This window comes from Medicago truncatula, chromosome 1, assembly GCF_003473485.1.
Source record: "Medicago truncatula cultivar Jemalong A17 chromosome 1, MtrunA17r5.0-ANR, whole genome shotgun sequence".
NCBI classification, from domain to species: domain Eukaryota; kingdom Viridiplantae; phylum Streptophyta; class Magnoliopsida; order Fabales; family Fabaceae; genus Medicago; species Medicago truncatula.
Genome location: NC_053042.1, coordinates 38,620,532 through 38,644,089, shown reverse-complemented (window position 1 = coordinate 38,644,089; position 23,558 = coordinate 38,620,532). Strand labels below are relative to the sequence as shown.

Here is a 23,558-nt window from a genome sequence, read left to right as displayed (position 1 = left end):
GAAACAAGCACTTACTTACATGGTGAAAACCTTATCTAGTTATCCTTATCCATTTATTTTTCATAACACTGTTGTTTACCATTTTAATCCTTTAATTCATTTTAAAAGTTCAGTTTAGTCTCTTGATTTTAAAATTAGTTAATTTGTTCCTTTAATTTATTTTAAAAGTTCAATTGGTTCCTTAACTTTAAATCAATCAATTTTGTCCTTAATTTATGTAAATTAACGCTGCTTGGTCACTTAACTTTATGTTTTTTTGGAGAAACACTTAACTTTAAGTTAAGGCAACCTGATCATTTAGCTTATTTAAGTTAGAGTTTTGCTAACCCGTACTTTAAGGACAATGATTAAGGATGTCAAACATATAAAATTTTCATTAAAAATAATAATTTTTTGACTTTTATATAGTTACACATTTTATTTTTCACCAATTTTCAAGGCATAATTTTTATATTAATCTTCTTAACTAATGCCCTTCCCTTTTAAGTTAATGCAACTTTGTTCCTCAATATAATAGTATACTTTCATAATTTAAAAGACTAAGTTGCATTAAATTGCCCAAGTCAAGGGATCAAATTGATTAATTTTACAGTTAAGGGACTAAATTGAGGTTTTAAAATAAGTTAAAGGACCAAAGATATATTTAAGCTTTTGTTATTGGTACAAATTTAAGCCTTGTTTTAATGTTATGGTTCAACTTATTAAGTAAAATTTGAAATAAAGTAAATACTATGAAATTAAAGGTCTTTAATATTCCCATTTCCTTTGTAAAAAAAATAAAAAAAAAATAAAATTTCCATTTTTTTTTGTGGTGGCCGAGGTTCGAACCCCAGACCTTGCATGTATTATACATTGTCCATACCAACTGAGTTAAGCTCACGAAGACAAAAAAAAAATCCCATTTCGCCAAAAGAAAAAGAATATTTCTATTGAATTTTTGTAAACTTAATTATACTTTTGATCCGTCTATTTATCACGCTCATAAAATTAATCTCATTTTTTAAATTAAACTTTTTGATCTCTCAAGTATCACAATTGTTGCAATTTTTTTTAAACCCAATTTTTTAGAAACGAAAAAGTTTCATTTTAAAAAGAAAAACTATTTTCGAGAGAGATCACAAGTGAAAGTAAATAAAAGTTTTTGTAAGAGAGATTCATATAATTGATTTTGATTTTCTTCAAAATGATTTCATTTACCATCTAAATAAAAATAACATTTTATTTATGAATACAATTCAAATGGTAAAAAGCTATAAAATGTTTGATATGCAGCGGTGCAAATTTGAAGCCACGATATCTCACTTTTGAGTTTGTGAGTTTTATTGTTAGACTCTTTAAAATAAAACTAAAATTTTAAACTTACTTTAATAATCAATCATTATAAATTTATTTAAATTAATTATATATTTATTGAAATTAACTATATATTTCCAATCTTACTATTTGTTTTATATTAATCTATCAATATTTAAGTTATTTAAAAAGAGATTAACTTTTTATTCACGAATGATAAAATAATTTTTGATACAATGAAGTGGTTTAATTGAATGCATGTATAAAAATGTTGTACAATGATACTAAAAAAATGCTAACAAATGTTCTAGAGACGCTTGTTAAAACGTCAAAAAAAAAATTATTTTATGATTGATATATTCAACACATTGAAACTTAAAAAATAATTAATTTAATATAAAAGTTATTGATTTTCTCTTGTGTTTCCCTAAAAAAATTATTTCATGTATTGAATTCTTAACTTTTTTTGTGGTATCGGAGGTTCCAACCCCAGACTTTATATATATATATATATATTATACACTCTTCTTATCAATTTAGTTAAACATGTTGAAACTATTGAATTGTTAACTTACCAAATGAGAACAATTGTTAAGTATGTTGAAAGTAAAAAAGAGAAACGGGTCCCGTGAAGCTAACGAGGAAAGAAGAAAGACGTAGGGCGTAAAAGGACGGGTGTGCAAAGTCAAGCCATACACAAGGATACCTTTACACGAGTTCTTTCCTCCAAAGTAAAAAAAAATCATTTCAAAAAGTTATAATCCAAAACATTTGTTACTTTTTTAATGCTAAAAGATAGCTATAGCATTTTAAAAGGAATAATTTAGTCGATACATGTAGAAATATCAATTAATGACTATCAACAATGTATCGGTTTCTTTCAAAAAAAAAATAAAATGTATCGGTTCGATTGTTAAATATTCGGTCTCAATTTTTGACTTTTGTATATAGAAAAAATTGATTGAAATGAGATAATTTATCTGAAATGTTCAACCTATATCATTCATTATCAAATATTTTGGTCTATAACACTGGGTTGATACTACGTATTGATATGTTAATGTGTATAAACAAGAGAACCAACTATATTTAGGATTGTTTAAAAAAAATATTTAGGATATTGGACCAACCGAACGAACATCTAATCACGTCACCATATGATCAAAAGACATAAAAACCACAACGATAACTCTTTCACTATCAATAAGAAGTGTATAACTTGCCATGATTCAAGTAGCTCTTGTACTCTTCACTCCTTAACTATATTATACTTATACCGACTTTGACATCAGAGCAGCTTTACATGTACTCCTATCAAATAACCACCATAAGAGAAAACACCCACCACCTTCAACCTACCCAAGATGATTTTGTGGCATAGACTAAAACATATACAAACTTGAATAAAAATGGTCTTAAATTATGAATCAACCAAATGTAGTAGATTGAAGTTGTCAACCACACCTTTGGAATCTAACCCAAAAATTATGAGATTAATCAAACTTTAGAATATAAGGAATAACATGTCAAAGTCTCAAAAAGCTTCTCCCTCCCTAATAGAAACTTAAACCTACATCTAAATAGCTTTTGCCTACACCTAAATAGTTTTTGCCAAAAAAAGATGACAAAGCCCAAGACCCATAAGCTTATAAAAAATCCAAAATATCATAATCATAATTAATAATAAATTTCAGTCAAAATCACAATAATACCAAAAATAACAATAATAAATTACCAAATTAATTTAATAAAGTAAAATAAAATTGCAACAATTAACACGGCTTATTATCTTCTTATTACAAACTATAATCTTTTATTTATTGTAGATGTTAGTAGAAGATAGATTGAAACTCGAAGACTGCGAAGAAAATGGGTAAACACAAAGAAGAAGCTTAGTACTCATCATTAAGTGCTTTTTCTTTAGTTGTTCGAATAATCGATTTTTGAAAATTTGAGTTTTGTGCTTGTTATATATAAAATTGACTTGAGTCAACAAACAGAAACCAAACACATCACTAAATGGGTTCAGGAAGCAGAAGCTACTCAGCGAATCCTCAAGATTACAAGCTTCTAGAAGAAGTTGGTTACGGTGCAAGCGCAACGGTTTATCATGCAGTTTATCTTCCATACAACGAAGAAGTAGCGGTGAAATCTCTCGATCTAGATCGATGCAATTCAAATTTCGATGATATTCGTAAAGAAGCACAGATCATGAGCTTAATCGATCATCGAAACGTTGTCAAATCGTATTGTTCGTTCGTTGTGGATCGTAAACTTTGGGTGATTATGCCTTTTATGGCGCAAGGTTCATGTTTGCATTTGATGAAATCAGCTTATCCTGATGGATTTGAAGAAGATGCTATTGGATCCATTTTGAAAGAGACGTTGAAAGCTTTGGATTATCTTCATCAACATGGACACATTCATCGTGATGTTAAAGCTGGTAATATTTTGCTTGATTCTAATGGTGAAGTCAAACTTTCGGATTTTGGTGTTTCTGCTTCTATGTTTGATACTGGTGATCGTCAGCGTTCTAGAAATACTTTCGTCGGTACTCCTTGCTGGTAATTTTTAGTTTTATACTTCGTTTTCGTGCTTAATTATTTATTCCTTATGCATGTTTTATGAACCACTGACACAAACACGAATAAGTAAGTAGTGTTATAATTTGAGATAATCGAATGATTGAATGTAAATATTCGGTGTTATGTTAGTGTCAGACACCAGCCTTTAATATGTATTTTCAGTGATGGATAGTGTATATGAAGTGAAATGAAGCACTGACACAGACACTGATACATTGATACTGTAATAGTTTGAGAAACTGGAATGATTGCATGTAAGTATTCAGTGTTGTGTCGTTATCAGACTCAATGATTTGAATGTTGTTTTTGTGGTTTTGAAGGATGGCGCCGGAGGTGTTGCAACCTGGTACTGGTTATAATTTCAAGGCTGATATTTGGTCTTTCGGAATTACGGCGCTTGAGTTGGCTCATGGTCATGCGCCTTTTTCGAAGTATCCTCCAATGAAGGTATTTGTCTATCTATGAAGGGATACATGTGGTTGTTGTTCTATTCGACTTTTTGTCGTTATGATGGTGAGGTGAGGGAGATAGTGATTTGCTACTATAAATTGTTTGTTTTGTGTATATATATAGGTTTTACTCATGACCATACAGAATGCACCTCCTGGCCTTGATTACGATCGTGATAGAAAGTTCTCGAAGGTATGCCTTTTCTTTCTGCATACACGTTGCGTTGTTAGTTGTTACTTACCTGAGATACTTCTTTAATAGTATACATGTGGTTTTATTTTGTTTTTCGTTCATTATGGCTAATAAATGATGGGAGTGAAAAAGTATTTCGATATCGATGAAGTTTTGTAAAATATTGTGTGGCCACGGTTGGCGGATGCATCAGTCATATTCGATTGCGTTTTTCTCGCAATATTAAGGATAATGATGCAAACTCTATTGCAATCGCGTTTGGGGCTGCATCAGTCATATTTGATTGTGATTATCTGCAATATTAAGGAAAACGATGCAATCTCTGCTTCGACCACGATTGAGGCTTCATCAATCATATTTGATCGTGATTATCTGCACTATTAAGGATAATGGGATAATAGTGCAATCTCTATTGAGACTGCAATTGGGGTTGCTTACACTGATATTATTTAGCGATAGTAACGATAACAATGCAATCTCTACTGTGACCGCGGTTAGGGGCTTATCATTCATATCTGATTTGTGATCATCTACCAATAAGGATAATGATGCAATCTCTAATACGACTGCGATTTGGGACGCATCAGTCATATTTGATTCTGATTATCTGCAGTATATACAGTATTAAGTATAATGTACAATCTCTCATACGACTGCGATTAGGGACGCATCAGTCATATTTGAACGCGTCCGTCATATTTGATTGTGATTATCTGCATTATCAAGGATAACAATGCACACAATTTTGCCTGCATCGGTCATATTTGACTGTGACCAACTGCAATATTAATTAAGGATAAAAATGCAATCTCTATTGCGGCCGCAGTTGGGGTTGCATCTGTCATATTTGATTGTGATTATCTACAATACTAAGGACAACGATGCAATCTCTACTGCAACCGCGATTGGGGCTCATATTTGATTGTGATTATATGCAATACTAACGATAATGATGTAGTCTCTACTGCAACCACGATTGGGGGCTTACAATTCATATTTGATTTGTGATTATCTGCAATATTAACAATAATGATGCAACTCTACTGCAACATCAATTTAAAATGTTGAATATTGTTTCGATATTGAAGTTACAATGTGCTGAATTAATAAATATAGTAAATTAATAGTATTAGTACTTTAGTAGTATTCCTCAAAAACAAAAGGAGTACTTTAATAGTGGTAGTCTAATTAACGTACTTCCAGTTGTGATCAGTCTTTTAAGGAAATGGTTGCTATGTGCCTGGTAAAAGATCAAACGAAGAGGCCGTCTGTGGACAAGTTACTGAAACACTCATTCTTCAAACAAGCTAAGCCTCCGGAGCTTTCTGTGAAGAAATTATTTGCTGATTTACCGCCTCTTTGGACTCGTGTAAAAGCCCTCCAGGTTTGATTTCATGCCTTCTTCAGTGCCTGTTCTGTAATTTCTCTTGTTATGTTACATTTGCATGACTTCAGTACAATCTTGCAGCTTAAAGATGCAGCTCAACTAGCACTGAAGAGAATGCCTTCTGCAGAACAAGAAGCAATATCTCAGGTAAAAACTGATATTCAATTTTTATTTGTCATAAACTGTGGTGCATTGTTTTCAGGATCCAGTGGATCCTGCTAGCATTTTTATATATGGGTTGATACATATATAGGTTTGTCATTTTACTTTTCTTTTCTCTTGATACTAGTTTCTTTCATTACTTGAAAACTTTATTGTATAGTTTATTCCAGTCTGGTTGTTAGATACAGTGCATTACTTGGAATGGTAGACCTTTGGTTGATTTTCGTAGAATTAATTGTAAAAGGAAAGAACTGGCAATTTCTGGACTTCTTTTTCTAATTTATAAATCATAGTAATAACCAAGATTGCACACTTATTTGACCTTGCTATGAAAGTTTGCTAGTTTGGTAAATGCTTTCGCAAAGAGCATTTCTACAAAATGCTCTATTATAAAGAAAAAGATATGTGAAAAACTTATTTTTCTTGCTTCTTTGTTTCCTTGGAGAATGTCCTTGTTTTTGCTTATCTTGAATACAAGTTTTTTTTCTCTCTCTTTTTTCTTTCTACTGGCACTTAAAAGCCCTATAATGGTTTGGCCAAACGCCACAAAAAGAATTAACAAACAAATAAATGAAGTACTTTCCATAGTCTATAGTCTATATATACAAAGGGGAGGTTTTTCGGTTATTGGTCCCAATTCTAAGAATGTTTTTGGTTTTCAAGTGAGATAACCTATCTTTTGAAAGCTTGACATTTTAAAGGTTCAGTTAACATCTATTGAAGCGTATGTTTTCTTCCAGAAAAGAGAAACCAACATCGTTGATTTTATAACCATTGAAGTCTAATCCATTTATATATTTCCCTTTCTAGAGTGAATATAAGCGAGGAGTTAGTGCATGGAATTTCGACGTTGATGATTTGAAAGCTCAAGCTTCATTGGTATGAATTATTGTGTTTTCAGATTATACCTGGCCGGTGTTTTTCTCTGTTTGGTCAGAACTAATATTTTATGATCTTACCAGGTACAAGAGGAGGATGATGATATTGCAGAGATAAAGGAAGAAGATGAAAACAAGTTCTTCAACTCTAATAAGGTTAGTTCAACTGTTCTGAACTATCACGCCTTTTCCCACTAGGTGGAGGCCCCTAGTTAGCTACATAGGGGCCACAGTATCTTATAACAAATCATGTCTAGTGATTTCTCACTGTAAAAATAATCGATGAAATTTTCTGTTAATTGAAATGACAGGATACAAGTGATTCCCAGTTTGGTGTGGACAAGAGGAATTCAGATAACTCACAGGAAAATGAGTTCGCATTACAAGTTGGTGGTAGTAATGTGCCCGCGTTACATGTTGGTGGTAATGACATACTTCAGAGTGATAAAAGAAATGGATCAATTGCTGAGGCAACAACATCTACTTCAGAGAAGGACATGGGAACAGGAAAGATTAAAACTCAGGCAGTGAAAGTTGGCAAAACCCAAAGTGGGCCACTGGTGCCTGGAACAGTGCTTGGTCATTATTTACCCGAAAAAGGGCGTCTATTTGAAAGGTATGTTGCATATTTCAGATTATATCTTTGTTTTTTGCTCTTATTTTGGGTTATAATTAGAAGCTTTAGAGATTGGAATGAAAAGAAAAGGGACAGAATAAAATGGAAGGACTCATAGCGACCAAATCTGAATGATACTGATACCTGAACCCTTGTACCTTCCTTCCATTTATTTATCGAACTCGTTGCTAACTGCACTAACTGTCTCTAACTGATTTTCCATTATGTTATGTCCTAACAATGCTACCCCTTAAAATTCAACCTTGCCCACGAAGTTGCAATTTGGAAACTGGAAATCTAGGAAACTATACCCATTCTTGTCTGTCCATTTTGATCTACACTGGTCCAGGAACAGTAAGAGACTATTTTATTCTATCAGCTTGCGCATGGCCCTTGCCATAATGTCCAAATATCAGTGTGGTTGGCAGATGCATTAGCTCACCTTAACAAGTTTCATTACTAAAACCAATTTGGACTTGGTCAAGAATCAAACCCTCTTTGCAGAATGTCAATTCTGTCCCTACTCCTTTCTTTTCCTCCCTGTTTCTTTTCCTCCTCCTCCAGAGCCCACTTCTTTGCACCAGCGTGATGGATCTCTTAGGTGCACACACCTGACGTCTGTCAGCTTCAGTTGTGCTGGCCAGTGGGGGCATAGCCGAACTCCTAATTTTTTTTTCCCACGAGGCAAGCGGTACTTCCGCCCGTGCTTTACCGCAGTAAACAGACCTATCTCTTTCTTGACCCTTATGTTTACACTAAGACACAACTGTGACTGGTGATTTCCTTTTCATCGTAACAAACTTACGATGGATTTCGTCCGTCATCATCTCTATGAAATCCGTTAGTGTGTGCTATAAACACTTTAGCCATATCGGTATCTCCTCCTTTAACTTTTGTCTTGACCACATCAGCCACTGGTTCATCATTTGTTTCTATTACCTTATCAGGTTCAGGTTTTGTTTCTTGATTTTCCTGTTTCGTCTCCAATGACCAAGCTTGTTCTGGTTTTGCGTTCTCTTTCCTCATATCCAACCAAATGAGTTACTATCATTAAACTAGGAACTGTTGACATCATTTCCCGAGAATGAGATCCGAGATTTCAAAATTCTAAACTACTCCATCCATGTTTTCCATGTGCTAAATGTTTGATTGTGGAGGACCCAGCCCTTGCCGCCAATTTTGCACCATTTACTTCTTCATTTCTTCCCTGACAAGAAATCCTATCCTACAGGTTGTACTATTGGTTTAGGAACCCAGAGTTGAGAAGTGAAAAATTATCAAAACAAGCAAAGATAAGGAACATTTTTCTTCAAATGTTTTAGAATAGGGAAAAAGATTCTCCTCCAAGGGGTTTCCCCTTACAACAAAGCCTTTGCCTTGTTTGGTCAATTCTAACACATCTGAACGATACCTCGACCTGTACTCCCCCTATTATCTTGCTACTCCATCCATGTTTTCTATGTGCTATGCATTTGATTGTGGAGAAGCCAGCCCTTGCCTCCACATTTGCTACATTCTCCTTTTGGACTTGCAGCTGACAATGTGGAACCGGAAAATAATTAAGTTTTAAGTTATTGTATAATTTATTTTAATGATGATTATTGCTGACATGAAGTTAGAAAATACATTTAATAAACCATAGGCAATCAATTTCTTACTTTATTTTGTATGGAATTCTAGAAAAGTTTTCAGTCTATCTTTCTAGAGGATGTGTTTTCGGTAGAATCCTTTTATTCACTTTTATCTTTATTGAGGGGATTATAACTGTACTATGTAACTAGTTTAATTTAAATTTAAAATAAATAAAGCCAACGTTTACTGTACGCAGCTTTCCAATTTGTCACTTTATGCTTATAGATGATTTAGGTGTCCTTTTCCAATTTAATTTGCAATCCTTTGCTGCGTGTAGGTTTGAGAATGAAAATCAGTTACCTGGTGAGAAAATTAATCGTGATATGCGACGAGCTCCAAGCTTTAGTGGTCCATTGATGCTTCCTAATCGAGCTTCGGCAAATAGTTTATCAGCCCCAATAAAATCCTCTGGAGGTATTTCAATTATCATTTGCATTGTAAGCTATTTTGCAAGTTCTGGTATTTTTTGAACCAATCCTGTTAAGCACTTGGTTTTGATTTTTGTTCCATTAACTCTTCTTAGGATTCAGAGATTCCCCAGATGATAAATCAAAGGCTAATCTAGTGCAAATTAAAGGGCGGTTCTCAGTGACATCAGAAAATTTAGATCTAGTGAAGGTATATATTTATTCCAAAAATTGATTTGTTCCTGTCTACAACTTTTACTGACTTCATTTGTTGCTCAGGATATTCCTGCAAGTTCAGTTTCACGTCGATCTTCACAGGTTGGTTGATGGTCTAATTGATTATTGCCAATTATTTATGTTCTTTACCTGTCTTATTTGATATTCTCTCCCTGTTACATTTACGTATAGGATTCTTCACCACTGAGGAAATCTGCCAGTGTTGGTGATTGGATGTTGGATTTCAAACAACAAATGGTTTGTAACTTGCCATTTATTCTAAAGCCAGCTTTCTTATTTATCATAGTTTTTGTGATATTGGCATCTTTGGTTGGTTAAAGAGTATCTATGATGTTTCATTGATTATTGCAATCGTTTGATATATAATGCTTGTCTGTCTTGGATGTATTTCTCTTTAGCCAACTGGACAGTCTTCCAATGATTCTGCCAATTTGAATGTTCCCGCATCAGTTATCGTGCCTCACCTTCACAATCTTTACCAGCAGATGTCTATTCAACAGGTGAGAAACTGAAGTTTTAGAAATGACATTTAATTTGCTTGTGTTTCCGTTGGAAAACTGATAATGTAACTTTAGCAACTTATAATCTTATTGGAGAGTTCTGTTTCATTCCAGGATCTTATAATGAGTCTGTTGAGTAGCTTGCAAACTGCTGAGCCAAATGATGGTGAGTGAAAGATTTTCCAATTATGTTTGAGGACATTCTTTTTCCTGTATAGCATTGGTTACATGACAATTGCATTTAATATTTTCAGCTTCTCAGAATGGAAAATTGCCACCAATGCCTCGCAGTTCAGAGAATAATGGCAGTGTAAGCAAATTTTCACTCCATATATCCCGTCACTTGAATGCTTAATTATTTGTAACTATTGCGTATGTCAATATCTGGCTAAGCACTTGTCAACTCTGTTGTGGTGACATAATCCACACATTGTAAAACATGATTTTTCATGAGCTTGGTTTTTTTCTCGAACGCTTTATAGGTTGATACAGCAACTTCAGAAAGAGAACAACTTCTACTGGCCAAAATTTCAGAACTTCAGTCTCGGTTAGTTACTATAAGTTTGTAAAATACTTTGAGTAGCCCTTTCTCTTTGACTTCAAAAATCTCACCTGGTCCTTCTATCTTATGTTAACAGGATGGTCAGTTTGACAGATGAACTTACTTCTGAGAAGTTAAAACACATGCATGTAAGTTACTCTACAAGTTTTTATATTTCATCGTCATGCTTGGTTGCTCTTTAGCTTCTTTTTTGTTTTTGCTTGCACTACATATATGCGATGTCCAACTTGGAGAATTTAGGTTGAAACCTTAATAGTGTGTTTGGATGGGGAAATATTTTGAGGTAATATAATGTTTTGAGGGAATTCAATTATTTTGAGGTGGATTCAAACAATAGAATTCACCTCAAAGTAGTTGAATTCCCTCAAAACATTACATTCCCTCAAAACATTCCCCCATCCAAACACTCTCTAAGGGCTCATCTTGAAGATAGCATAAAGAAGATATGATAGGATTAACTATTATTGTATACAATATTATAAACCATTATTTTGTATTCTAATATTACAAGTCAATTCCATTACCTTATTAGCTTAAACTTTTCCTCAAGCCTAAGGCTGAGTTAAAAACTAACAAATAGGATAGGAAGATATTAAAAAAGTTATCATGTTATTCATCGTATATACTCTTATCACTCACTTGTCCAATCTATAACTGTCTTATCATGTTCAAGGCCATGAAAGGGCCTAAAAGTTTCAGCCAAACTAATGAATAATTTGGTTATCCCTTTTAACAGTTGCAACAACAGGTAGCAGCTTTCTACAGTCAGCAACAAAACGGGGAAAGAGAGGAAGGTGCATGAATGCGGATAATAACTATAGTGTTTAGTGAAGTAAGCGTACACCCAGCTAATGATGATAAATTATAAGTTTCACTCCATTCTCTCCCCCCCTCCTCTCTCTCTCTCCCTATCTCTCTGCCAAAGAGGTTCTGCTTTTTGCATGTTGATGGTCGATAAGAGTCATGTATCTTCTCCCGTTCAGCTTGCCTTGTTTTCGACAAACCTTTGTAACGATCTGAAAGCCAGGCAAGTGAAAATGAGCAAAATGATCTCATTATTTATTTCATTCAAGATTCAGATGTACATAAACTTTTCTGTTGTATCATACTGCAATCTGCTATGCTTGCAGATTAATTAGGAGTTTAAGTTATGGGGACAAAACCCCGTTGGGATAGTAATATCCCTACATATTATGTTGTTTATAATCATAAATTATTATTCCTATATCGGATTTGAGCATGTATAGGTTTATTGTATTCTACCTGCTGAATAAGAATAGAATTTTGTACCAAATGAATCAACATAATTAAATGTTTTTCAACTATTCAAGTTTAGTGCGTTTGGTTTCATGTTGATTTGTATTAGAATTGATTTAAACGTGATTTTTTGTTATGCGAAAACTGATTTTGCTTTCCAATATCGGTTTGAATATCTTGTGTTGGATCAAAAAGTTTAGAGCAAAAATATACCACTGTAAATCAGTCAGCCAGTCAAATTAACTTTTTTTTACAAAATAAAATAATTTAATTATTGTTTTCCAGCATCAATAAATAAAATGCATAATGCACGTCTGGTCCCTTTATTTATTTTTTTAAATGGTTTTTTGTCCCCTATTTTAAAAATAGACTTTTTTTATTCATCTATTTTACTTTTGTTTTTGAAATTTTGGTCTCAACTCATTTTTGAGTATTTTTTATGATGTGGCCTACTCCCTCCGTTTCAAAATATAAGCAACATTTACTTTTTAGGATTTAATGATGTATGTGGAATCACATACATCATTAAATGAATGAACCTAAAAAGTGAATTTTGTTTATATTTTGAAACGGAGGGAGTATTCATTATGACAATTGACAAGGTAGTGTTTATAGATATGTTTTTGCTAACATGAATATTCAAAATGAGTTGTATCTGTGTCCATCCCTCTTTCTCCCCTCTACCGAAGTCACGAAAACTCGTTCCTGTGAAACTCTTTTTGCCAACAAAAACACTGCTTACCCACAATCGAGATAGAGATGCATAATGTTACAATTTGATTTCATATATTTGTGGTCCCAGATTTTAAGGCCAAAAATGGCGGTGATTTACTCGGTATTTATCATACTCAACAGTTAAACTAATCCAATGAGGTATTGACAGTACCTTGACCAAGTCTGTAACCAACACAATTCTAGAAGACTGGTGTAAACCGTTCCTTGTGATTGTGAGTACTATTGGAATGTAATTTGAGCATCTAAATACAAGGTTGTTGTTTGCTATGAGTTGAGATTCTCTCCATTGAGGATCCTAACTCGTTTGTTATAGGTAGCATGTATGTCAATGTCATCAGTGAGATTGAGTTCTTGTTCCACAATTGTAAATAAATCACGTGATTCCATTTTTGTTAACCATGTGATGTGCCTTCGCTGTGCAGCGGCACCGCACATGAGATGACAAGAACAGACCATTCCCACTTCATATTCCAAACTAGTATTATATAAACTGCCAACTGGCCATGTGCAAATTATTAATCATATGCATCAACTTGTCTCCTTTACCTCTTTTTCCTATCTTATAATTTTTTATTTGATATGTCTTACCTTTGTGTCTCAACATAACATTCTATTAAAAAACAAATGTGAAATTTATCAACATGTACAATCATAAAATTTACAACAAAATCTAAAGTTAGATTAAACATTACACTTAACAACAACAACAACACTAGGATCAAAATGTTCCCTCTTTACATTATTATATGACAAAAAGATAGATCGTATAGTCAAGTAAATTGACAATAGTACCCCTTTCAATTTCATACATTATTATTAGTACTATATCATTGTTCCAATTTCAACCAATCGCCAGATTTGCAAGCCAATAAAAAGTCCTCGTTGCGGGGTGTCCTAAATCTAAGAAAATAATAGAAACCAAAATGGCCAGTCATAACAACTGGTTCTTGGTTTCTTCTCTCTTGCTTACATTGCTCCAAATCCAAACCAAAGTGTTTTGCTACCAATTCAAAGTTGGAGATCTAAATGCTTGGGGTATACCCACCTCAGCAAATCCACAAGTCTATGCCAAATGGTCCAAATTTCACAACTTCACCCTCGGAGACTCACTTTGTAAGTCCATGCATACAATATATTCCAATTTCCTTAATTTCATTTTATTGTAACAAAAACTCATAAAGGGTGTGCATTATTAATTTCTAAGTTTATTATATTTTTGTGTATTCGTATATGTAGTGTTTCTATATCCACCAAGTCAAGATTCATTGATTCAAGTAACACAAGAATCTTACAAGAGCTGCAACACTAAAGATCCAATATTGTATATGAACAATGGTAACTCTTTGTTTAACATAACATCACATGGTGATTTTTACTTCACAAGTGGAGAAAATGGTCATTGCCAAAAGAATCAAAAGATTCATATATCTGTTGGAGGAACTGGAAATGTTGATGCTGAAGCTAATAGTCCAAGTTCTTCATTGCCTGCATCTGCACCCTCTTCACAAACAGTGTTTGGAAGCATTCCAGTAGCTCCTTCTTCATCAAATTCACCTCACCCAACTTCAACTTTTCATGTGTTTATTATTGGATCTCTATATGCACTATTTTTGGCTTTAATGTAAAAGCAAAAGAGTAAGTTGAGAGTCATAAATATATTGTAATATATATTATTTTTCTTTAATTTAGATTCTTTTTGTCAATGATCTCAATCTGTAATTCTTTATGAGGTTTCATTTTTTAAAAGTTACTTGTTCCTTGATTATGTAATACTTTGTTTTTATATAAGAATTGAATATGAAATACTACTTTGTATTGGAGAATTTTGGATATGCATATCTTAGACGCCTGTTTAATTAGTGAAAATATTTTCCATATTTTTTTTTAAATAGGTGTTAATTTTACTTCTTAACAAGAAGAAAATATATTTTTTTTTAAGGAAGAAGAAAATACACTTTTAAAATGAGTCATTGTGATGAAGAAAAGATAAATGTTAGTTATATATAATTAGGGTGTTCACCAATTGATTTGGTTCGGTTTTGAAAGGAAAAATCATCCGATCAAATTTCTTCAGTTTTGTTATTTGTTCATCAAATTGGTTTGACTTTAAAATTAAATTCAATCCAATTCGATCCAATTTTTTTTATTTGAATTGTATTGATTTTCGGTTTTCATTGTTGTATATTTTTTCATTTTCTTTTAAGAAAATATATTATTTTATGACATTTCATAAAAAGGTAAGATTACGAAAAAGATGAATAAGTAGAAAATAAAAGCTAACATAAAGCAAATAAATTAGTAGGTTAAAGAAAATAGTTACATAATCATAAATTAATAATATTTCTTAAAAGAAAGGAAAAAGTTTTTTCTAAATTACCTTTGAAGAATGGTGGGTAATTTACCCACCAACCAAATAAAATGAGCAATTTATTTGTGGGCTTAAGATAGTTCATGAATATGTGCTTATGTGGCTAATGTGTATTGGTTGGAGTAAATTACCCATCATTCTTTCATGGGTAACCTAGTTAAAGTCAACGTTATTGAAGAAGTCTAGAAAATAAATTAAAAATTGTAAATTAAGGAAATATTTATAAAAAAATTCATATAATAGTGAATTTTAGAGTGAGGGTTTAATTAAGTCCTTCATTAGTGACCATTTAAAAACTCTGTTAGATTTAATCAACTGTTTAGATTTGTTGATAATTAAAATGAGAACATGAATACATTTGCACACACAATTCTACCTCTATTTCTTCCATCTTCTCCACCCCACCAAAAATATGTAAATGTTTTCTGAAGATGTTTGCAAACTGTTGACTTGAGAAGAGGCCGAACAAGTGAAATCCATTTCATTTGACCCTTTTAGTTTTGTTTGTGTTTGAGTGGTAATGGAAATTTAATTTAAGCAATTGATTCAATTCAAACATCTAGTCTAAAACAAAAAGAACCAATTGCAGAGAACAAAGATGGTGTGGTCAATATTATTTAATTATTTACCCTAATTAACATCAATTGAGAGAACAAAAATATTATTTTGTGACAAGTTTTTCATTTGCTATAAGTATCTTCTGCAAAATATCGGTATGATAAGGGGATGGGGGAAGAGATATGCTTCTTGAAAACAAAAATGGGAATCATTGTTCCACAAATTGAGGGTTAACTCGTAAATTCGACCGAGTTTACGTTTTTAAATGGCAAAAACGTGTTAACTCGGAGGTAAACTCGGTTTTTGGTGAAATCGGAAAGTTTGCCAAGTTTGACCGAGTTAACACGTGTTAAACTCGGTAAACTCGTGTAAACTCGGAGTAAACTCGTCCGAGTTTACAAGTTTACCTTTGAATTTTTTTATTTTATTTTTTGGTTATTTTTTTGTCTCATTTTCTTTCAAAATCCAATTCTTTTTTCAATCCCAAGGTGCTGAAATGTTGCCTTTACGGTTAACATAACTCGGTTTTTCCATGCTTGGTACGTACAGAAGCTACGTCAATGCGTGACAATGACATACATTGAATTTTATGAAATGTATTCAGGAGCTTGTTATTATTGATTGATTTGAAATCATTCAAATATATTACTTGCTCAAGTATTTAAATGAGAAAATTGAACAATTGAAGTTAAAGTTACAACTGAAGATGAAAAAGAGTTTAAATTTACTTATAAATTTTGTTTTTTATTGTTAGAATTTAGTATTTAAACGTGGTTAATTGGTTATGTTTTGTTTAAATATTAGCTTACATATGCTATATATAAAATAAATTTTATATAATTTTAATTTTAGGTAAATTCGTACGAGTTTACGATTCGAGTTTACATTGCTAAAACGAGTTGAGGTAAACTCTCGAGTTGTAAAACCTTGATGGGAATCACTCAAACAAAAAAATGACGAGGAAGAGAGGACTATGTGTGTAAATGTATTGATGTTTTCAACAGATCTAAACTATTTAATTTTTAAATGATCACTGGTGAGAGACTTAAGAGAACCGAAAACTAATCCAATCCATTTAAAATTGCGGTCTATTTAGATTTTGGTTTTATTCGATTTTTGGTTTTTCGGTTCAGTTATTGTCGTTTGTATTGGACATGAACACCCCTCTATATAATGCATTTCAAGAAATGATAAAAATAACTCTCGACATTTTTATTGCTTAAGTATGAAAAATAATTGTTCATTTGAGGAGTTTTTTTCCTTCTTTTTCTTGTTAACAAATAAAGCTAATACATGTAACTAAAAAAAATAAAGCTAATACAAATTTTAGAAAATGACGATAAAAAATATTTTCATAATCTTCAATTTTTTAGAATATATAAATGGTATAATTTTCAATATATAAATTTTAACTTAATAATAATGATAATAAAGTCATCATATACAGCTAAAATAAAAGTTTCCGTGAGCATAACTCAATTGGTAGGGATATTGCATAATTTATGCAGGGCCGATGTTTGAACCCTGGACACCCCACTTCTCACATTTAAATATGTGAGCTCTAGCCACTTGACTCCTAGATAAAAAAAAAAAAAAAAAAAAACTAACAATGAAAGTTATTGAGTATTGACGGTCTTAAAAAAAAATATAGTTATTGACGAAAAAAAAAAAAATCCTCTCTAACCCCCTCATCACTAAATTTAGCTAAACATTTTTTTTATGAGTTTGAAGTAGAAGAGAGAGATAGGAGGTGTTTGAAAAAAAAAAGCAAGTGGAAGAAATAGATATATTAAGAGGAGAATGCTTTGGAAGTTTATTTTTCTCTATAATATAAAACTATCCTTATTTGGGGGAACTCAAAAATTGTATTGGTGGAGGATTTTGAAGGATTTATATTTATTCTTCAAATTTAATTTATGTAGTTATAATATTTTTAAAATTAAAAATAAATCAATCAAAAGTTTTAATTTATCATTCTCTAAAAAATCACTCTTTCAAAAAATGTGAAAGATTTTACCATTTCCCCGTATATTTCAAACCATCCAAAGCTCCCTCTTCTCATCCCTTGCAAACTCTCGAACAAAGCCTTTGTTTGAGAGTTTGGAAGGGAGAAGAAGAGAGAGCTTTGACACGTGAAAAATATAGGGGAAAATGGAGAAATCTTTCAAAAATTTTGAAAAAGTATTTTATTAGAGAATGAACCCTCCAAAACCCTCATCCAATCATATTTTTTAGTTTCCCAAATGAGGACGTTTTTGTATTATGAAGAAAAATGAAAACCTCAAAGTTCTCACCTTCTAATGTCTTCTATTTCTTCCACTTACCACTTCCTTTATTTCAAAGCGCTACTATCCCTTTTTCTCCAAACTCACAAACAAAACCTTAGAGAGAGGTTTTATAATTCCACTCTCTAAATTTCTCTCGCTAATTAATTTTTGGGTAAATACCTCTTTTTGTCTCTGTAATATTATCGAATTCCGATTTTAGTCCTTGTAAAAAAAAAGATTTAGATTTTATCCCTGTAATTTCAGATTCTTCCACTTTTGGTACCTCCTTTAATCACGTCAGCAGAATCTGCATAAATTACATCCCTGTAATTTCAGATTCCTCCACTTTTGGTCCCTCATTTTACATGCCATGTATGCAAATTCTGCTTACGTGGTGGAATGAGGGACCAAAAGTGGAAGAATATGAAATTACGGGGACAAAATCTAAATCTTTTTTTTATAGGGACTAAAATCAGAATTCGCTAATATTACAGGGATGAAAAGATGTATTTACCCTTAATTGTTTTAGTAGTTGTATTTTATCGTTTATTCTATTTTTACTAGTGAAAAGACGGCACTCACATGCCCGTCTTTCCACTCTTTTTATTGCGCTAACGTTTGAAAATTAATGAACAATAATTAATTTTTTTTAATGAAATTTTGATTAAAACTAAAAGTATAAATATTGGTTTCTTTCTAGTTATAATAAATGAAACTAACCATGATTATCTATTTCAATGACACCGACAATATAACAAAAAAATATAATCTAAATTCTTTTTTTTAATGACACCAACAACAATCCTTGTTAAAGAAAAAGTTGTTTAAGAGTATAATTACGATAATGAAAAAGTATGTATAAATATAGTCATCTAGTTTGTTACACTTTTTAAATGATAAAGGAAAAAAAACCATATATATATATATATATATATATAAAGTAAAGTTTTTTATAACATGTGCCACTTTCACGTTTATTCACAATATTTTTATTATTTTTCTATTATTTAAAACCAATATTTGAATTGGCATAAATATCTCAACAAACTTTTGATCTTATCTATTAAATATTTTACTTAACTTTTCCATTGAATTCCTAATATTTTATGTAACAGAAATATCTCAAGAGATTACATACGATACCCTTCGACTATAAATCAATCAATCAATAATATATATATAAAGTAAGGTTTTTTATGCCACGTATCACTTTCACGTTCATTTGCAATATTTTTATTATTTTTCTATTATTTAAAACTAATATTTGAATTAACATAAATATCTTAACTAATTTTTGATCTTATCTATTAAATATTGGGTTAATAGATCTTTACCCTCCTGTAATATAGGTCATCTTCAGTTTTCCCCCTGTAAAATATTTTTTTTTATTCACCCCCTCAACAAAAGTTTTTGTTTTGATTTATCCCCCTCTAATAGGTCAAACAAAAACCAATTTTATTTTATTTTTCAAGAAATTTTCGTTTATGTTTGGCCTATTAGGGGGTAAATCAAAACAATTTTTTTTACAAGGAGGTAAATAAATAAAAAAATTACAGGGGGGAAAATCGGAAATGACCTATATTACAGGGAGTAAAGACATATTAAACCCTTAAATATTTTACTTAACTTTTTCATTGGAATTCTTAATATTTTATGTAACATAAATATCTTAACAGAAATAACACAATTTCCTAAAGTTAATTTTATTCTATATCTGTTAATATTTTTACTAAATCCAATTAATTTTATCTGTATGTGCATCTATAAATTTACGAGTATTTATAATATGGTATATTTTATTATATTTGTGTGTATTTATTAAGATATTCATCCTATACCAATCCGTGATAAATTTTATTTGCGGATATCATACACATAATTTTTTTATCTTCTTGAATATGTCTAACCCGAGCAATGCCGGATAAATACACTAGTGTGTGTGTGTGTGTGTATATATTCATATCGTGTTTGTTACATTTTTTTAATATTTAAATATATTCTTATACATTTGTTACATGTGTTATTTCTATTGAAAATTAAGGACATTTTTACAAAGAGAAAAATCAAGCCCAAAAGATTTGAAATGAGTTGTTTTCTTTATATATAGTATAAATATAAATATTAATTTATAATACATAATTTGACCTCGAAAGTCAACCTTTTTGATCGGTTACTTATCATAACCTCAAATGACAATTCAAATAAATAAAGGGAATGGTGATTTATCTTATCAAAGGATAACTACAAATTTATTGTGTAGATGGAACCAAGCAAAAATGAAGAACTAGGTGGTGATGAAATTGAAGTTGATGGAAAATTAGTTGAACCTAGCCCCAGAAGGAGGTAGGTTTTATTGTAAATGCAAATATGTTTGTCGTGGGTAATCATTTTCTTTTATGTAATCTTGATATTGTTGTGATTTTGCAGAAATCCAGAGATCGCGATCTTAAATCAAATAGGTTCTTCATATAGGTCTCCCAGAGAGCCTAGAATAAATATAATAACAACCAGCAAGATTGATCTCTTAGAAGATGGGTATAATTGGAGAAAATACGGGGAACAAGTTTGCATAGGAAACCCTAATCCTAGGTGATATTGCTTCTCCTTCATACTTTAGTTTTATCTATTGAGTTATCCATGAATGTTATGGTTGTGTTTATCGTATAAGATTTGTTACAAAAAAATGAGTTCAATTATTCATATTCACAGGTACGATTATACTATTGTAAGCAATATATATTACTAACGCAGTGACATGAGATCCATATAGTTTACCAATGGACATGTCTCTTAAGATGACGGAGGGGGGGATCCTTTGTAATATTGAAACACCAGTAGTAATTTGTAACTCTAAGTTGAAAATATGTAAAAGGTACTGCATGTGCTTTTTAACGTGTTGAATTTTGTGATCAAATTTTGTGTTTTTTTTTTTTTTTTTGGGTGTTAACCCTCTAGATTTCAACGGAAGGGGACCCGATAATTTGAGTCGGTTGTGTGGGAAGTATAGCATGTCAAAGAATTGATCCACACAAAAATCAAAATCGGGTTCCCTTGAACAGGGGTGTACACGAATTGGGTTGGATCAGGTTTGATCAAACTAGTTACCTAACCCGTTCAACTTTTAACGGGTTGGGTTCATTACCCAACTCACATCTTCAGTATCAAACACGAACCTAATCAACCCATTTGTGAACGGGTTGGGTTCGCGGATTTTGCGTCTAAAATAAAAAATATAATTTCGATAATATATTTTTTTTTTTGAAATTATAAAAAATATGTGGTTTGAAATAAGAATCTACTGTAAATGAAATTAGGGTTAGGTTTGACACATGTACCTGAAACAAAACTTTGTGGACTGAGTCGGGTTAGACCTGTAAACGGTATGCCCATGTAATTAGTGGACTTGGTCGGTTTCAGTCACAAGGTTTGTGGGTCAACCCACACCCATGAACACTCCGACCCCCCGAATTTCATGTATTATTTGTTTTAATTATTTTTCATCTTTGTTTTCTTCTAAAAAAAGTTGATGTTCAAACATTGATGCTTGCCTGTATAATGAATGTTTAGGAGCTACTACAAATGTACGGCACCAGGTTGTAGCATTCGAAAGTGTGTAGAGAGAGCTTGGGTGGATCCTAAAGATGTCATAACAACGTATGTAGGAAGACATAATCATGACGTTCCAACATCTATGGCTAATAGCCACACCATTTCCGAGGAGCCTAGTTTTGACGGTATTGGTAATGGTGGCGACACTATTTAACAACAACAACCTGTAGTGAAGAACAAATAATCTAAGCGCTCCTAGTTTAAGGTTTGAAGAACTGTAACTTATTTTGCAGAAATGTATGTGGTGCATCCTCATCCATAATAATGTGGCCCTTATAATCGACATTGCTGAACTGAAATAGCTCATCTTTTGAGTTGAAAACAAAATAATAAAGAATCTTATGATGAATTATTGCAATATTTTCATGCTAAAATGGTACTCATTTTGGAATTCTTTTAATGTTTCGTGTTTCAAAATCACGACGAGTTAGACAAAATCACAATAGCATCATGATTTTGTTGAAATTCCGATTTTTTTTTGCCAAACTTACCATAATTTCAAACATGCCATAATGTTCTTTACAACAAGTTCAATCAATATAATCTACCAAGTTAGGAACATTGTGCCCCGAATTCTTTTTTGAAAGTTTTTTTTTTTGGATAAAGCAAAACTTTGTCCATTTTTTGGCCAAAGCATGAGCTACCTGGTTCCCTTCTCTGTGGATATGGGTACACTTACAAGAAATGGAGCTAGCTATAATCATACAGTTATTCCACCGATTTCTAAGTCCCCAAGGGACCAACATGTTATCTTGGAAGGCCTTTGTCACTAAACTAGAATCCGTTTCTATCCAAATGCTATACCAATGTTTCGACACCGCCTTTTCAATAGCAAACATATATAGCAGCACACAATTCAGCAGTGACACAGAAGAGGCATTCCCAATATTTCCAATTGCAGAACCATCAACATTAATTTTTATATATAGTCACCTCCCTGGGGGGAATCCAACGAACTTCAGACGTGATAATCGGCCTAGGGACTCTCATAGGTAAAAGGAACAGATGTGAAACCTGATAGTCAGTGACGGAGGAATGACTAGCACTAGTGGAGAAAGAATAGCTACATTTCACTTCAGCAATAGCATGTTGTCTTGAAAACACCGATTGTTCCTCTCAATCCAAATACACCAAACAATATGAATGACTGCAGATAGCATAATCTCCCGAGTCATATGACTCCACCTACCGGTACAGCTCCTAACCAGATTGGACCAACTGTCCGCCTGAATATGTTGGCATGTGCCATTGCTAAGCCACTGCCATAGTTTAGCTGTTACAACGCAGCCAAAGAACAACTGGTCTTTAGTTTCCTCATGAGCTTTGCAAAAACAAATCTAAATAATAAAACTAATTATAAAAAGTTATACCAAATAGAAAAACATGCAATATATAAAACAAATATAGAGTAAGTATGTCGGTTTACAATTGATTACATATACAAATGACTTGCACTTCTATTTATAGAGTTTCTGAAGCTGTAAATTCACTGAGCGCATAATGCTTGCTTAGCGAATCGAGTTTTCTTCAAGAGAGGAAAAACCAATTGTTCTTCAGATATTTTTATTTAAACCAACCTTGCTCGCTAAGAAATACTTTTGTGTTTAACGAACTGCCTCTGCTTCACCTTCCAGAATCTTCAACTGCCTTTGCTCGCTAAGCAAGATTTGCATGCTTAGCGAATCGACTTTGGCTCAGATCTTCTAGAATCCTCTGATTAAGGTCGCTTTAACTTCCCCATGCATGTTTAGCTAATCATGGTTATCTCTTGATGTCTTTATGATGCTCTAGCATAACTCTGACGTGTGTGCTTGCTTTCGATTATTCCGCATCGTGCAGTCATTGTCCTAAACTTATAAAAAC

General features: G+C 32.2%; 3 protein-coding genes across 3 annotated transcripts; all 3 read left to right on the top strand.

Annotated features, from left to right (window-relative positions):
• The first annotated feature begins 3,103 nt into the window (after positions 1 to 3,103).
• LOC25484563 (serine/threonine-protein kinase BLUS1) lies at positions 3,104 to 12,195 on the top strand. Its single transcript, XM_013613411.3, has 18 exons — positions 3,104 to 3,857; positions 4,199 to 4,325; positions 4,452 to 4,520; positions 5,734 to 5,904; positions 5,989 to 6,054; positions 6,880 to 6,948; positions 7,032 to 7,103; positions 7,259 to 7,563; positions 9,473 to 9,609; positions 9,719 to 9,813; positions 9,882 to 9,920; positions 10,011 to 10,076; positions 10,238 to 10,339; positions 10,454 to 10,505; positions 10,594 to 10,649; positions 10,822 to 10,886; positions 10,978 to 11,029; positions 11,638 to 12,195. Exons 1-18 carry the CDS (start codon positions 3,313 to 3,315, stop codon positions 11,701 to 11,703), a joined length of 2,154 nt encoding a protein of 717 aa, XP_013468865.1. The 5' UTR covers positions 3,104 to 3,312; the 3' UTR covers positions 11,704 to 12,195.
• A 1,346-nt stretch (positions 12,196 to 13,541) lies between these two features.
• LOC25484562 (mavicyanin) lies at positions 13,542 to 14,723 on the top strand. Its single transcript, XM_013613409.3, has 2 exons — positions 13,542 to 14,006; positions 14,130 to 14,723. Exons 1-2 carry the CDS (start codon positions 13,817 to 13,819, stop codon positions 14,516 to 14,518), a joined length of 579 nt encoding a protein of 192 aa, XP_013468863.1. The 5' UTR covers positions 13,542 to 13,816; the 3' UTR covers positions 14,519 to 14,723.
• Positions 14,724 to 20,303: 5,580 nt separating this feature from the next.
• LOC25484561 (probable WRKY transcription factor 3) lies at positions 20,304 to 22,049 on the top strand. Its single transcript, XM_013613408.3, has 3 exons — positions 20,304 to 20,429; positions 20,514 to 20,675; positions 21,654 to 22,049. The coding sequence occupies exons 1-3, from the start codon at positions 20,347 to 20,349 to the stop codon at positions 21,847 to 21,849; spliced, it is 441 nt and encodes a 146-aa protein (XP_013468862.1). The 5' UTR covers positions 20,304 to 20,346; the 3' UTR covers positions 21,850 to 22,049.
• The last annotated feature ends 1,509 nt before the right edge of the window (positions 22,050 to 23,558 follow it).

Coding starts and splice junctions, on each gene's coding strand:
- LOC25484561 (XM_013613408.3), top strand. CDS start 20,347: ATGGAACCAAGCAAAAATGAAGAACTAGGTGGTGATGAAATTGAAGTT. Junction 20,430..20,513: donor GAACCTAGCCCCAGAAGGAG/GTAGGTTTTATT, acceptor GTGATTTTGCAG/AAATCCAGAGATCGCGATCT. Junction 20,676..21,653: donor ATAGGAAACCCTAATCCTAG/GTGATATTGCTT, acceptor ATGAATGTTTAG/GAGCTACTACAAATGTACGG.
- LOC25484562 (XM_013613409.3), top strand. CDS start 13,817: ATGGCCAGTCATAACAACTGGTTCTTGGTTTCTTCTCTCTTGCTTACA. Junction 14,007..14,129: donor CACCCTCGGAGACTCACTTT/GTAAGTCCATGC, acceptor TCGTATATGTAG/TGTTTCTATATCCACCAAGT.
- LOC25484563 (XM_013613411.3), top strand. CDS start 3,313: ATGGGTTCAGGAAGCAGAAGCTACTCAGCGAATCCTCAAGATTACAAG. Junction 4,326..4,451: donor CGAAGTATCCTCCAATGAAG/GTATTTGTCTAT, acceptor GTATATATATAG/GTTTTACTCATGACCATACA. Junction 9,814..9,881: donor AAAATTTAGATCTAGTGAAG/GTATATATTTAT, acceptor TTTGTTGCTCAG/GATATTCCTGCAAGTTCAGT.